General features: G+C 34.5%; 1 protein-coding gene across 8 annotated transcripts in view; it reads right to left on the bottom strand.

Moving 5' to 3' along the window:
* LOC113518478 (insulin-like growth factor 2 mRNA-binding protein 1) overlaps positions 1-16043 on the bottom strand; it is an 81680-nt gene that overhangs the window by 25436 nt on the left and 40201 nt on the right. For 2 of the 8 annotated variants that reach the window (XM_026903450.3, XM_026903470.3), the window contains exon 1: positions 1493-1772. The exons of the other annotated variants lie outside the window; for them this stretch is intronic. In XM_026903450.3, the coding sequence (XP_026759251.1) occupies positions 1493-1521 (29 nt within the window). In that variant the 5' untranslated portion in view covers positions 1522-1772. Of the gene's footprint in view, positions 1-1492; positions 1773-16043 lie in introns of those variants that run through there. 8 annotated transcript variants of the gene reach the window in all.

Here is a 16043-nt window from a genome sequence, read left to right as displayed (position 1 = left end):
GAGAACGGTCTTTTAGAACCACTTTTTCTGCGAGATGTTGAAATGTTTCAGATTTATTTGTAAGATTTGGTAATAAAGAATATTTATATAACGTGTATACCTATTTCTACCTAGGCATCTTCCCACTGCAACACTAAATGTAAATGCGTGAGTCAATGGACTTATTTTGTTAGATAAGTCAATTGATTCTTACCTACCTATTTCCCGCAACTTTGTATGCATGAATTTTGATTAACTCGCTTTAAGTTAGATCTTTAAAAACATTCAATTAGGTAGTTTTTACAGTTTTGTTATTATTGCTGTTATAGAGAACCTTCACACTATTTTACTATATAAAATATATGAGGGAAGGTGAAAAGTTCTCGGCCTCACACAGAAATGCCGTTCTAATCAACAAAAAATTTATTTTTTTGCCTAGGTGCATGGTGTCATTTGTTCGTATGACAAGTTTAAACTTGTTTTCTCAAATACATAGTTTATTTACACGAATTTTTGTAGTTAACGTGAGGCACGTTTTTCGTTAAAATGGACTTGCACACAAGGGTGCGTTGGCGATAGGAAAACTGCATGATTTGGGATACGATTTGTTCGGTCAGACTTCTATCTATTCACAAACTTGAAGAAATTTGTTTCTGGGAAGCAGTTTACGTCCGATAAAGAAGTTGAGAGGTTCACAATCTTCCAGGCTCTCACTTCCTGAAATGAATACTGATGTTAGAGAAACGTTGGATCAAGTGTGTTGAAGTCAAGGGAGACTATATTGAAAAATTAAAATAATTTTTTACTGAAAATCGCAGTCTTTCATTGTCAGAACGAGAATTTTTTACCTTACCCTCGTAAATATAATATGACATAAGTATATAATGTGATGTGGAGTAATGACACCTCCGAGACATTTACGAGAAGGACTGAATAATTTAATATTACTTTCTACCAACAAATGAACATAGTAACAAAACTAATAAGGGAAACCAAAATATACGTTTACGTATCGACTGTAAAAAGAATAACTAAAATTGATTCCGAATTACGAAGATATAAAATAAGGACCTATACACATAATATGACAAATTAACTACTTTCTCTTTTTTGTTTCCGATATTTAGAACCAATACCATAAATCGGATCAAGAACGAAACGGACCAACTGAAGAATAGTCATATTTCTGAGAGCGACATATCTCACCCGGCAGTTAAGAGTAAGTACACTTTTATCAATCGAGTCCGCCGGCCGGCGTTCTAAACGAGTGATTCACAAGTTGAACCACACAACGCCCGGCACGGCGCCCGGCTCCGCCGCCATTTTACTTTACGCACCACGTGCTCATGTGCATAGAATTCGCTGAACCATCACAAAATTACTAATAGTATACAAACATTTGAACATTCTGCTGTCTTTACTAGCATGCTGTAACACTACACAATGTACGTATTGACCTAAACTATACCTAAAATTAATTATTTCTAGTCTTATTCGACATAGGTAGCCATACCTGCGGTATTTCGCCATTCTGTATTCCATAAGCCAGTTGTGAAACTTAACAGCACGCTTCGGACAAGGATGCACACTGATGCAAATTATACTGTCACCGTTATATCAGCGAAAGCCCCGACAAATATCATCAAGGGAATCGTTACTTGATATAATATATGTAACAAATACGATAAAACAATTTGTATGGAATAAAGAAGTAGGTATACTTAGCACACAAGCAAAAGACCTGTGGCGCAACAACGAGTGTTGCCGTATGACTGAAGAGTGAGTGAACCGAGTTCCGAGTAGCGGTTGCGGCCGACCGACGCGAGTTCAGAACGGGCTTGCAATGCAAAACGAACGCATGCCATCAAAAACGCGCCTGTTACACCAACCACCCACCCAGCGCGATGCGCGACCTACTGATAAAAACAACATTCATTCACTAGTCCCTCTAATTAAGTATTTTCTAATTAAAACTTGATTTTTCAACCACTACACACAATTTATAAGTTATCTTAATACACAATACCTACCTACCCCTACTTTCAAAATTTTAAAAGACAACTGATGATGTGCCTTCCGACAAGAATTATTAGAACTCATTCTATAATTTAATATTATATAAGAACTATAACTTACACATGCCCTATTAATAACCTTGGTCAAGGACATCAATTTAGCAAGTTTTTTTTATAAATTTCATTGTTATCTCGGTTTATCAGATGTAACCAGATTTGAAATATATAATTCGGTCTCAACAACAATCTAATCCATGAAATAAAAAAAAATGGTAATTATTTTAAGGCGTGTCACATTAGCTCTAATGAGTATTGATTCAACTAAGACGAATACTACTATATCCGTAAAAATAGGTATCTACAGAGGTCAAGAACAGAAATTATTGTCTTCCGGATTTAAAAAATTAATAATTAAAAAAAATTGCTTGCAGGTATGATATTATAGTGCCTTTCATTCTAGTCACGGAATGACAGAAGGAATAGACAATACTGAGTAAGCAAGAGGGAAAGGATTGTTAGTAATGGGAATCAGTAAGCCCTTTTACATTCAATATACCTTTCCGCTAGGTCAACATCCTCACTGAGAGGGGAAAGGGATTGTTAGTAATGGGGTCTGATTTCCCTATAACTAGCAATACACTCTATCAGGTCGACCTCCACGCGGTTCCCCTTGGAAACTATCGTGATTAATTCTAGTGGAATTCGTCACGATTGGCTAACTGATCTGCTTTTTCATCGTCACCTATCATCCGTCACTGGTGCCTCGCCAGCGTATACTGATAGCGCAGGCGGGGCTACCATTCCATTATCACATAAAAAAAAAATCCTCACTGATGCCCTAGAAACCATTGTACTTAATTCCAAATGAATTCATAATGATGGGCTAAGAGAAGGTGAGGCTATGAAAAGCTAGCCTTCATCCCTCACTAGTGCTCCGTCGGCATACCATTAGCGCGGACGGGGTTACCAAATAAAAAACACTGAGTAACGTTCCTAAGTATTGAATATATGGGGGTATCGTTCATCATTCCTAGTGCGAATAACCATTTTCTTTAAACGGCTCTTTTTTTATTTTTAGGCAGTAATTTTTTTTATTTTTATAGCAAAATGTAAGTACTTGTTGAATCAAAACTTGACTAAATTAGAAATATTCTATACATTTGAGTGTAGAATGCAAATGCAAGTTAGGGGACAGAGCAAGTAAGACAAATGACTTAAGAGTGCTAACGAAACAAGAGATCAGTCGGTCATCGATTAGGCAACACCAATATCACCTTCTGGACAACCATAATTTATTTTCATAAGTATCTAATTATTTACTTCGGTATATTCCTCTTCTGTGAATAAAATAAAGATCTACGAACAGATTGACTACCCTGATAAAAGTGGTAGTAATCGCCTATATTTTGGACAACACTATCAACACCACAAAACAGACAAACACTACACCATTCGTGAGCATCAGAGATCATTTTGATGCTTCTGTAGGTAGTACTTACTAAGTTCGTATAATTGCGTATAGACTTCCGAATTTAATGAAATTTAGATCTGATATTAATGTTCGTCTCAAAACTGTTTATGTAGGCTCTTCGTTAGAAGCAATCGCATGTTGTTATAGTGCTATGCTAATTCGAATTACCACGACCGCAACTCGAGTGGACCTGGACACGCTGCAACATGTGGCACACGGAGCCTCTTACTGTTTACCTCAAAACGAGTTTTTTTTTTATTGAAGCTTTTAGCAGCGTGTACATTTGAACAGCCTCTACTTCAGACAAGCGAAGGCAGGTACTTCACTCTTGAAGCAGATGCTGAGGCGCGTAACAAAAGCTTTTAACGGTGAGACAGCAAGAAACGCTTTTTATTTTGATAATTGATGTCTCGTTGGTGATTCTGATCATACGATAACTACAAAGCAACATGAAAATCTCTACTAAATTATATGATTCGACTTTAACTAAAGTTCGAATTATTGAGCACCACAAAAAACTGCCAATAAAAGTTATCGATTCGACATTTACGAGGCTCGAGACGATGAAATTAACTTCAACACCTTCTATCTAATGATGATCTTTCTTTTGGTTTCAACCATCTAACCTTCACGCGGACAAAGCTGTAATGCTTTTAATGATATGTTTTTAGTTATTAATAAGAATTGTTGCAAAGTTAAAAATATAACAGACTAGATCAAAACTGGCATCTAAAATTGTCGCTATGCCACAAATCAAAGTAAAACTCATTGTTCAACTTAATCAGTATTTTATGATTTAACGACGACTCAAACCGGAACAAGTGCTGACGACGACGACCTGATAAGAACTTTTATCAACTACTACGACCTCGAACATTTACAACGACAAGTATTTAAACTTATAAAATCATTAGGTGCGCTCCCTCGCTTCACACGGGTAGTAGGTAGAGCAATTTTAATTTTTGCATCAGCTTGTCATATCGAATATGAATTAAACGGGTATCCTTACAATATAATGGACGGATTAAAGCAAGGTTCTCAGTGAAAGCTCTCAGTCTATTTGATTTTGATCGACATCTTGAACAATTATTACAGTCATATTTTAATAATTTATCATGAAACAATATTAAACTATACATATAAATATCCCTTTTGAATCACCCACTCTATCTATAGATGAAAACCGCATTAAAATAAGTTGCGTAGTTTAAAAAATCTAAGTGACCAGATGGCGGGAAACGACTTTGTTTATGTTATGCAAAGATAAGTTTGAGGTATGTGATTAGAACATTGCTAGTCCAAAATAAAACATCATCTTAAACTTAAATCTGGGTAGAAATGACACTCATGTAACCTTTATTTGTATGTGAAACGATGCTGACAAAATGTATCCCCCCCCCCCCATATTGCCGTGTACTCCCGACATAGAATGAACCACACCTTCCTTTCGCGTGGGAGTCGAAGAGGCGACTAAGAGAAGTTAAAAGTCGAGATAGGCAGCATCTTCTTCCTCTCGCCTACCAAGTGTACCACATACTAACGAATCTCCCCCCCCCCCCCCCTTCCCCCATGATAAACGCCTATATTCAACAGTGGATAGTCAACGATTAATATTATGATTATTCATAAATATTAAAAGCAATCCTTTAACATATTGAAAAAGAAGAAGTGGAGTTGCATTAAACATACGAATATAGAATAAGGCGGCCTTCTACCAGTAAAAATAACGACGATACCTACAGCTTAACACCTTATACACGACATGGATACATTTGAGTGAAAAGATCTAGAGAAACAAGGAGGGGGGAGTTGGAATTTCGAGATATTATATATTAACAAGTGTTCCAATAGGATTTCTACCATCAATGTATAAAATGTTATCAATAAATATATTAATAAGTATACGACTATTTTATAGTAACATTGGTCAAATAAATAGTAACTATGTATATTAATATAAAAAAATGTGAAATCACATTGTTTACGGTTGTTAAGTAACAAATCAACACCGATATTTAAATTAGTAAAATAAAAATAAAGCCACTTTTTGATTATATACATATGTTCTGATGTGAGTGGCACACGACCGCGCTGATTAAAAGAATTATTGATTTGGCGGGAGTGTATAGAGGGTATTGTATGTATAATTGATTTAATTGTAGAATATATATACATGTATTCCTAAGTCGGGCTGCATGTAGATCAGTAACAAATATGCTTCTAATTTACAAAGAGGAAAGTTTAATTTTGCTGGTTCATTTCAGGTACGGAACCCTGAAAAACAGTTGGTAATCTGTACGCGGCAGTGGTGGCACGTGTACAGAACAAAATAGCCACCTGCCGGCAGGTGCAACCGTGCCGAACAACTGCGTTTAAAGCACACATGCACTGAATAACTTTAATATTACAATCTTTAAACCTAATCATATGATAAATCCGATTGTATCTGGGCTTGTATCGAAACTATTTATTATAGACGACTTTGTTTATTAATTAAATATTAAAAAAAAAAATACAGTCAAAAGTAAAATGTACCGCGCTCCACTAGTTTCATAAAGATTGAAATTAGGCGTTAATATTTCGACGTGTTAATTATATTCGAAGAATATAAAAATACTTAAAATACATTATTGAAATTACCCTGCTTGAATCCTTTCAATCAAATATTTATCTAATTAACAGTACATACAAATAGAATTAAATGTACCATGACACGATTCAGTAAGCTTTAATATAAGAAAATTGTAACTAAACGATGCCCTATGTATGGGAAATATGAAGGTTCTTAATAAGATTAGTAGATGCTAAAACAATAATTTATGAAATTTATGTCTGTCTGTATGTTTGTTCCGGTATCAAACAAAAACTACTGCATACAAATTGGATGGGGATTTCACAGTTGCATTCCTAAAGGTCTAACAACTAACGTTTTATCAAGTGGTATATTCCATTAGTTTTCCTACTTCTTACAAACTTTCATAAAATAAACATACATATTAATATACTATTTATATATTTATACCTACATAAATATATACCACATGATAAACTATTGATTACTTGATTACTTATGATTTAGAGAATTCAATATGTACACTGCAATAAAATTGTATATAATTATCTTAAGCCCATTTTTAGAACCAGTTGCCATGAAAAACAATTTCTTATATACGTATGGCTAAATCCAATCATCATTATTTTACAACAATTATAATAATACAAATCAATTTATTTTCGCATAGACAACGAACAAGTATTACGTTTAAGAAATATGTGTGAATACAGTGCTTATATCCTATGGCTAGGCACGAGTAAGTAGTACTTATTGTTAGGGCTCCCTTACCAACCGTGGCTTTATTTCTCTTAGTGTTTCGGAGTATTTTTGGAGTAACAACGATGGATGAGTGGATGAGTTTACAACATTTCAAATATTTTTCTTGTCTAAAAAAAAAACACAAAAACCTTTTTAGAGAGTATTTTATGTACGGAAGCCTCGGCGAGTGAGTTCAACTCACAGATGCCAGTTTTTTTTTTAAATGTACTCCTACACGTGTGGCTAGATTTACTGATATTTAGTTCATTTCTTTCATCTCTAAAAGTGTGCTGGATAGAGATCTCTTTTAGTGATAAGGCTGGTCTTTGTGCGTTTACGTTCTCTAACACTTTTTGCTTTACAATAATGAATAAAAAATACAAAGCCAACTTTCAATAATTATTATGTTTACTACAGGTATAAAATATACCAGGTCACTCAGAAAGTATCGCGAGAAAAAGTTAATAATACTAATTGTTAATAATTGTAAACCCTCATATAAATAAAAATTTATAATAGCGAACGAGACGCGATTATAGGCAAAAAGTATATACAAATTTTATTATTATTTATAACTAACATCGATAGGGGGAAAAAGGATTGTTAGCAATGGAGTTTAACAGCCCCATTGCTAGCAATGTATCTTATTAGGTCGACCTCCACGTGGTTCCCCTTGGAAACCATCGTGAACAATTCTTGTTGAATTCGACATGATGGGCTAACTGACCTACTTCATCCTCACCTATCATCCTTCATTGGTGCCCCGCTGATGTATACTGATAGCGCGGGTGGGGTTACCATTCCATTATCATCCATTAAAAAAAAATTAACATCGATAATAAAAATTAGGATATATAGGTATTATTTACCTGTAATCGTCATGTAAAGTCCCGATCACACATATAATAAAATCGTAACTGGTCGCTCTGTTCATGGAAGATATATAAGAAAAACTATTATTGGGGGCTTTATCAACGCAGTACCAAAACAACACAAATAACCAAAACAATAATTTTTAGAATTTTTGTGTGTCTATGCGTTTGTGCACGCTAATAAACAGCTTAACCGATTAGAATGCGGTTTTCACTAATGCGCTGCGGTTTGCTCCACTCAAGCTTGAAATTAACTAATACAAATTCCTTTTCATGTTTTTAATATTACATAGCCGATTATGTAGCTTTTACATGAATAGAGGCGAAAGCTGGTAAGGAAATTATGATTATCATAATAAACTAGCCATTTTAATTTTGTTTATTTTGGTTAACTGCACTGACGATTTTTTTTTTACAACACAGGGGGCAAACGAGCATGCGACTCACCTGATGGTAAGCGACAACCGCCGCCCATGATCACCCACAACACCAGCGGCATTGCAGGTGTGCTACCGGCCTTTTAAAAAGGAATATACTCTTGAAGGTTATGTTGTCGTATCGGTTCGGAAATACTGCTGCTGGAAATTGATTCCAAAGAATGGTTGTGCGTGGAATAAAGTGCCTTGAAAAACGCACGGTGGAAGACCGCCACTCGTCCAGATGATTGGGATGAAACTTTAGTTTGTGGCGGGTTGTACGGTGGTGAAAATCAGCAGCAGGTATCAATCCGAACAATTCCTCAGAACACTCCCCATGATAAATTCGGTAGAAGATGCACAGAGATGCAACATCTCTGCGCAGTTTCAGTGGGTCAAGTCGGACAGTAAGGAGTTGACTATCGATAATTCGAGCCGCCCGACTTTGAATGCGGTCTAACGGAAGGAGTTGGTACTGTGGCGCTGCTGCCCACAGGTGCACCACCACCACAATTTCAGGCGGTGTTCTGGCATGAAATATCGTCTCACCCTATTGAGCACTCCTAACTTTTTGGAAGATATCTTAGCCTTCTCCTCCAGATGACCGCAAAACTGGACGTCGCAAGATATATCAACGCCCAGAATTCCTAGACTCGACTTTTTATCAAGGGAAGTGCCCTGAAAGTGAAGAGATACGACAAACGGCGTCTTTTTTGCGGTAAACGCGCAGACTTGTGACTTTTTGGGGTTAAATTGGACAAGATTTTGTTCACCCCAGATCGAAACTTGATGGAGTGAAGTTTCGATTTCAGACACAAGTCTATTCCGGCACTCATCGGTATGTGCCCGCGAGATCTTTGCATGACCGGTATATAATGTATTTCCTGTACTGTCGTCTGCATAGCAATGAATATTACTTATCTGTAACATATCATTGATATGCAGAAGAAACAGAGTAGGAGATAGTACACAGCCTTGCGGGACACCAGCATTCAAAGGTTTTAAATCAGAGCATGCTCCGTCGACTACGACCTTAATGCTACGTTCCTGGAGAAAACTGGCGACCCAAATGCACAGTCTCGACTTGTACTTTTTACAGTTTAACATCATTAATTTTGTTTATAATGCTTCATATTATTCATGGGTGTAAATGACCTGTGTACTATGTACCTATGCTTTTGCAATTCTTATGCCCTATATATATATATATATATATATATATATATATATATATATATATATATATATATATATATATATATATATATATATATATATATATATATATATTTCATTTATTACGACCTTGGTTGTAACGAGCCTAGCATAGCGATGTTAAATCTAAGTCCCTTGAATTTAAAGTATACTTTAAGTACAAAATTCATGTGGTTATAACGACTTTGGATGAAATGCCGAGTTCGGGTGTAACGACTGTTTTTAATTAATCATTTGTGACAAATTCCTAAAAATCCCATGCAGATATTGCGACCGAAGTTGGCCGCTAAAGAGACACCAAAATTTCTTTCTTTCACAAACATTTCTAACCTTTTGTTTACATTCACACAGGTGGTCAGCAAGTATGGAGACCTTTACCTATTGTTTATAGATATCAGCTAAGTAGGTAGGGAAGCGCGTACATTTCGGAGTTGAATTTATGGTTCAGTTACAAAGTGACATTCTAAGTAGCAACTGAGTTTAGTAAACTTTTGGATAAGTATGACTTGCTTCGACGCATATTCACTGTTAAAGAAAAGGCGGAAATCATTTCAAAATTGAAAAACGGTGAAAACAATGCTGATTTGTGCGAAGAAAAAACTATATGTGTACATGTCTGTATCTCTTTACCTTTGCCTGTGACGACTTCCGGAAATAACGAAATCAGAGTGGTCCCTTCATCGTTGTTATACCCGAAATCCACTGTATATACATATTCAATAAGTTCCTTACTTATTATTTCTTTATTATGAAGCAAATATCTAGTAATTAATCTATTATTGGAATTTGAAATTCCTTACCTTAGGCCACAGCAGGGCCTGACTGAATAACAAAATTTGTTTGCTTTTTTTATTGTTTATGGTTTGTACTTTTTTTATAATTTTTCTGTACTGTAATTTGTGTTGTACTTTTTTTAAAAAACTGCGTAAATGAAATACTTTCATATGGAGCCATACTTGGACTAGTAGGCTCATTTTGGAATTCTGAGTATCTCTTATGGATCTCTGAGATAGCATTGTGATAGACGCACGGATGGACTTGAGATAAAAAGCGTGCAAATCTGGAGTCCGTTGATCATTATAAAGCCAGACGTTTACATTAAGGAATACAGTAGAAACTCCATTATGCGATTCAAATAAAACCAGGGGTATTTCATATAATCGAAAATCCAGATAATCGATTTCAAAGTCAAATTAAATAATATGTATTTAAATTTTAATATTTCTTTTTCTTACGTAAAAGGTTTTTTATATACGTCATTTAAATATAAAAAATTATAAGCTACAAAGATAATGGCTATTTTTTTATAATAGCTATTAATACATAATACCAATTCTAATCGGTAATTAAAGCCGTGAAGAATAAGTCCGGATAATAGAATATTAGGACATTAGAATGTTCGGATAACTGAGACTCTACTGTACCAAAGAGGTTTCCATAATTTTCGGAACAGGAAGGATTTCTTTAACAATTTTGAAATGGAAATAGTGTTTAAAAAATAGCAATTTGATACTATTTACTACTATAAAATCTCGGACATTATTGTGTTCCCAGCATTGATTATAAATTTTATTTAGTGTGTATTAATACAATTGCGAGTTATAAACGAGGGTTTCATACGTTGATTATCTACACTAATATTATAAAGAGGAATACTTTGTTTGGTTGTAATGAATAGGCTCAAAAACTACTGGACCGTTTTTAAAAATTCTTTTACCATTCGAAAGCTACATTATCCACGAGTAACATAGGCTAAATTTTATTTTGGAATTGGGTTTCGTAAATTTTTTGGGTTTATCGGATACAAGGTGTAAAAAATCAACCAGAAAGTTACTTATTTTGCATACGCTACCTAAACTATAAAAGATAGAACCATAAAATGTTCTAATTAATTGTAAGTCTTATAAATATCTACAAAAAAGTCCGCGCCACACTATATCTATGTCAAGTGAGGCACAACAACTATTTTTTTATTTAAAATATTTGAATTTTTTGGACTACATTTAAACGCATTTATTTTACTCGTGCTATTAATCTTTATCAAAATAAATAAATTATTTCATCACTAAGTACAGTTTATGTAGATAATATTTGGTCTTTGAATGATTAAAATTGGACCTTTGGTTTTGAAGTTATGGCGAAATTAAAATATTACGATTTCTGCAGCACGGCTCGTTGCGAAGTGAGCGTCACCAAGGCAGGGTACGCGTGCGGGAGGGGAGGTAGAGAAACACTGATAATTTTAGAGGTCTAGCGCGCGACGCGTGTTAAAACTTCAAAATTCTCACTGTACCAGTATGGTATAGGTAGGTAAGTTTTAACTTTTAGGACAGGTGTTTTGAAAAGTTACTCCTACGGGGGTAAAAATGGTACCCGAAGCGAAGCGAGGGCGGGTCCACTGTGCATAATATTTCTAATGTGATGTCGTAAATTAACGCATTTTTTGCGCTTAACATTGCACCCGTGCGAAGCCGGGGCGGGTCGCTATAATCTACACTAATATTATAAAGAGGAAACATTTTTTTTTTATTTGTAACGAATAGGCTCCGAAACTACTGGACCGATTTCAAAAAGTCTTTCACCAATCGATAGCTACATCCTTTGTGAGTGCCATAGGCTATATATTATATCTATATGTTATATTTACCGAACTGTGACCATTTATGTCGAGCAAGTCGGAAGAAAAATTGTATAAAATTCGCTTATCTTGCGCGTACTGACTAAATAGTTGCTTATAATGAAAAATAATGTTCTACGTTTTTAAAGTACTCATTGAGATCTACAAATAAGTCCGCGATAGCATATGTCTTAACTATTACAATTAAGTAAAAAATTAAGTGATTATTCTTAGGTCACAATAATCACTTTTCTTTCTAAAATTACAAATAACCACGCTGGTCGCCGTCTGGGTGGTATTTTCATACTCCAGTATTAATCCTTATCCAAATAAATTTATCGAGTTATTTCCAAAAATTGCATATTGCGATAACCAAAATCCACGCGGGCGAAGCCGCGCGAAAGCTAGTCTAGAATAAAGCAAATTGGTAAATATCATTAAGGTAAAGAACTATTTTGTGTACTTTTTCCTGTTTTAGGTCCAGTAGTTTTGGAGATGGAATGGGGAATAGTTTTCTTTCCAACACTTCCTTACATCACGTCAAAATAGATCGATTGCGATCGACCGATTGGCCACCCTCGATCTAAAGTGATCCAAGTATGTATATAAAAAAAAATTAACATTTATTACAATGTACATGAAAATTCGCATATGGGTATTCTATATTTCAGCAAACGCCATCATTGTGGGTTTTGTTCTTACACTCACTCCCAGCGTAGATTCAAATATATTAAGTACTAGCGGCCCGTCCCGGCCTCCGGCACTGCTCTGCTTCTATTTATTGATTGTAGCATGATGAAAAGTATACTATAACCTGCCCAGGAGTATGAAGAATAATTGTACCAAATTTCGTTAAAATCCGTCGAGTAGTTTTTGTTTCTATAACGAACATACAGACAGACAAAAATTTTAATGATTGCATTTTTGGCATCAATATCGATCACTAATCACCCCCTGATAGTTATTTTGGAAATATATTTCATGTACAGAATTGACCTCTCTACAGATTTATTTATAAGTATAGATAGATTTGTTACCACCCTAACTTAGGCAGCTTCAATATGTTTGTAAGTTTATATTATTGACAATGTTAATTACAGTGAAATTGAGGTATGTTCAATGGCGGCGCTCATATCAAAGATGCTAAACGCAGAAATTAGTTCAATACTTTGCTTGTTGGTGTTTATAAAATTATTAATGTATTAGGAACAAAAAAAATCTAATCGTCATTAAACAGTGGTGGTGTATTTCATTGTAAGATTATAATAAAAAAAATAATAATTACAACTGCTTAATGACGATCAGATTTTTTCCATTTATACATACCATTATGACGTATCATAGTCAGAAAAATAAAGTCAAATAACCCTACCAAAAACAATGGTATTTTAAAAATGTCTAAATTTATTTTCTCAAACATGCTTGGAAATTTGAGCATTATTTTGACAACCTTCTTCGAGATAAATCGAACTTGCGGTACTGGTTGAGCAGCGCCCGGCAATAGTTGTATGAAAATCCATATCTGTCGTGTTTAGCGGCCAAATAAATTACTATGTATAATCATATTTGTCGTGTAATTTAAAAATGGAACGATCTTCTACTCCGCAACATGGCGATCAAAGAGGTAACTTATCAAAGGTTTAATTTAAATTTCGAACTGGCTTGCACATAGAAAGCTGTTTAGTGAAAAAAAATAATACTTTGGCGCGTAAAAAACTATTGTTATTAGTTGTTCGTCAACTTTGTCATTGGTTTTAAATACTTTTGTATTTGACAAAATGAGTTCAAGTGAAGACAATGAGTGTAATGAAATTATTTTAACGCCACCTGAAATTCAAGAGGCAGCAAGAGCCGTAGTAGAAAACTTGTTGCCGCCAAAATCTAAAGAAAAATATTTGAAAATCTATGAAAATTTTGTTCAATGGAAGAATGAAAGAAAATCGAAATCCTTATCCGAAAATGTTTTTTCTGGCTTATTTCGGCGAACTCGCCAAGAAAGTGAAGCCTACAACGCTTTGGGTCATCTATTCAATGCTAAAATGCACAACTTTAATGAAACATAACGTGAATTTGAATAATTTCCGCGCATTATTTGAGAAAAGAACTATACAAGCCTTGGCCGCAACTAGGCATTGATGAACTCACGTATGTGTTGCCTCGGGTTCCCCTCGGCCCACATTCACACGTTCGTCCATCAATGCTTCTCTTGCCAGCCGCTGCAGTAATGTACTATTTTCTCAAACATGCTTGGGAATGTGAGCATTATTTTGACAATCTTCTTAGAGATAAATCAAAATTGCCGTAATGGCCAGATACTTGCGGACAGCGGCCGGCAAAAGTCGTATGAGAGAAAATCCATATCTGTCGTGTTATGCGGCCAAATAAATTACTATGTAAACTCATATCTGTCCTGTAATTTAAAAATGGAATGACCTTTTATTTCGAAACATGGCTAACAAGAAGGTAACTAATAAAAAGTTTTATTTAAATTACGAACTGGCTTGTAAATAGAAAGCTGTTTATTGAAAAGAAAAACGAAAAAAAATATATATATACAAATGAACATTATGGCGCGTGAAAAATTATTATCGTTCGTTATTCGTTATTAAACTTAAAAAGTAAAATTGTGTTTTTGATTTCCGCGCATTGTTTGAGAAAAGTACTATTACAAGCCTTGGCCACAACTAGGCATTGATGGACTCACGTATGTGAGCCTCAGCAACGCCTCGGCCCACATTTGCACGTTCATCCATCAATGCCTCAGTTGCTGGCCGCTGCAGTAATGTACTATTATCGAGACATTTCATCCCTACTTTACTATTGGTAGTCGCCTATTACGACCTGGAAAATAAATATTTGACATCAAATACTCATCGTATTTTCATAAAATACTAGATATAGTGAAAGAAAATACAATATTACGAGTTACCGTTGCCTACTTAAATCCCTTCTATAGTTCAATTTCTATCATTAGGTCGGCAAATAAAATATGATAGGCACCTACCTAATAAAATCAATTTTATTAAATTATAAATAGTTCTGTATTTTACGTTTTTTTTTTTTTTTGGTATAAAAAACAGCTCAAAGATGTAATAACTGTACTATAAGACTGGCAATGCAATCACAATAACGACACAGGAAGAGAAAATAATATAATTAGAACTTGTACGTATTCCACACAAAATCCGCTTCGAGTTTACATTCTGTATTGTTTTTTCTCTTTTACATTACTAATTGTATACTTTATAATCTAAAGCACGAGTGACAAAAGCAATTGTCAATGAATGAGCGAATCGATTAATTTCACCTTCAATGGGTCTGTCAATGAACTTCGATTAAAATTCTCACTACGATTGACAATATCTCCAATTGGAATTTTGTCAACACTGATGATAATTGTTAATTTAATTCGATGCAGTAAAATGTCCAATCAATCGAAATTAATTCTATTTACTGGGGGAATGAAGCTAATAGGAACATTCCATACTATGTTTATTGGAACACATGAAAATTCTTATTAGTTAACAAATTCATATTGTTACTATTAAGGTAACAAATATTTAGTAAATTGAAGTGTATGAGTTTATGTTTATTTAGTTTTTAAATTGTAGATTGAACTTTTAATTGTAATCGAAATATTAAGCTCTTATTTTTATTATCCCATGTGCGCCTCAATCTTAAATTATTATGTTTTGTATATTGTGTAGTCCAAGAAGTTTACGGTAAGTGAATTTTATTTAGAAAAGCTACAATAATCAAGTACTTGTATTTTAATTAAAAATAGTAAATTAAAAATTTAATTAAAAAGAGTAACCTTGAACCTCTGTCCCATTCGTGTTCCTACCGTAAAACAGTTGTGTTTGTATTGCTGTGTTTCGGTTTGAAGGGTGGTATTGGTATATGGCGTGAATTTACAGGGTAAAGAGGAATAACATCCGAGTTCTCAGGAATGGCAACGCATGGGGGTATCATGGGCGTAACAGTATACTCTGTTATGTCCATGGTACTGCTCATGTCTATAGGCGACGGTTACCACTTTTCATCACGTGGGCCGTTAGCTTGTTTGCCATTCTAAGTTGTATAAAAATACATTTTTTTATGTAAATCCATGAAAATAATATATTATTATTTAGGTAAACTAAATA

This window comes from Galleria mellonella, unplaced genomic scaffold, assembly GCF_026898425.1.
Source record: "Galleria mellonella isolate WM207_F2 unplaced genomic scaffold, CSIRO_AGI_GalMel_v1 utg33, whole genome shotgun sequence".
NCBI lineage: Eukaryota > Metazoa > Arthropoda > Insecta > Lepidoptera > Pyralidae > Galleria > Galleria mellonella.
This window is presented reverse-complemented; position numbering and strand designations above follow the sequence as displayed.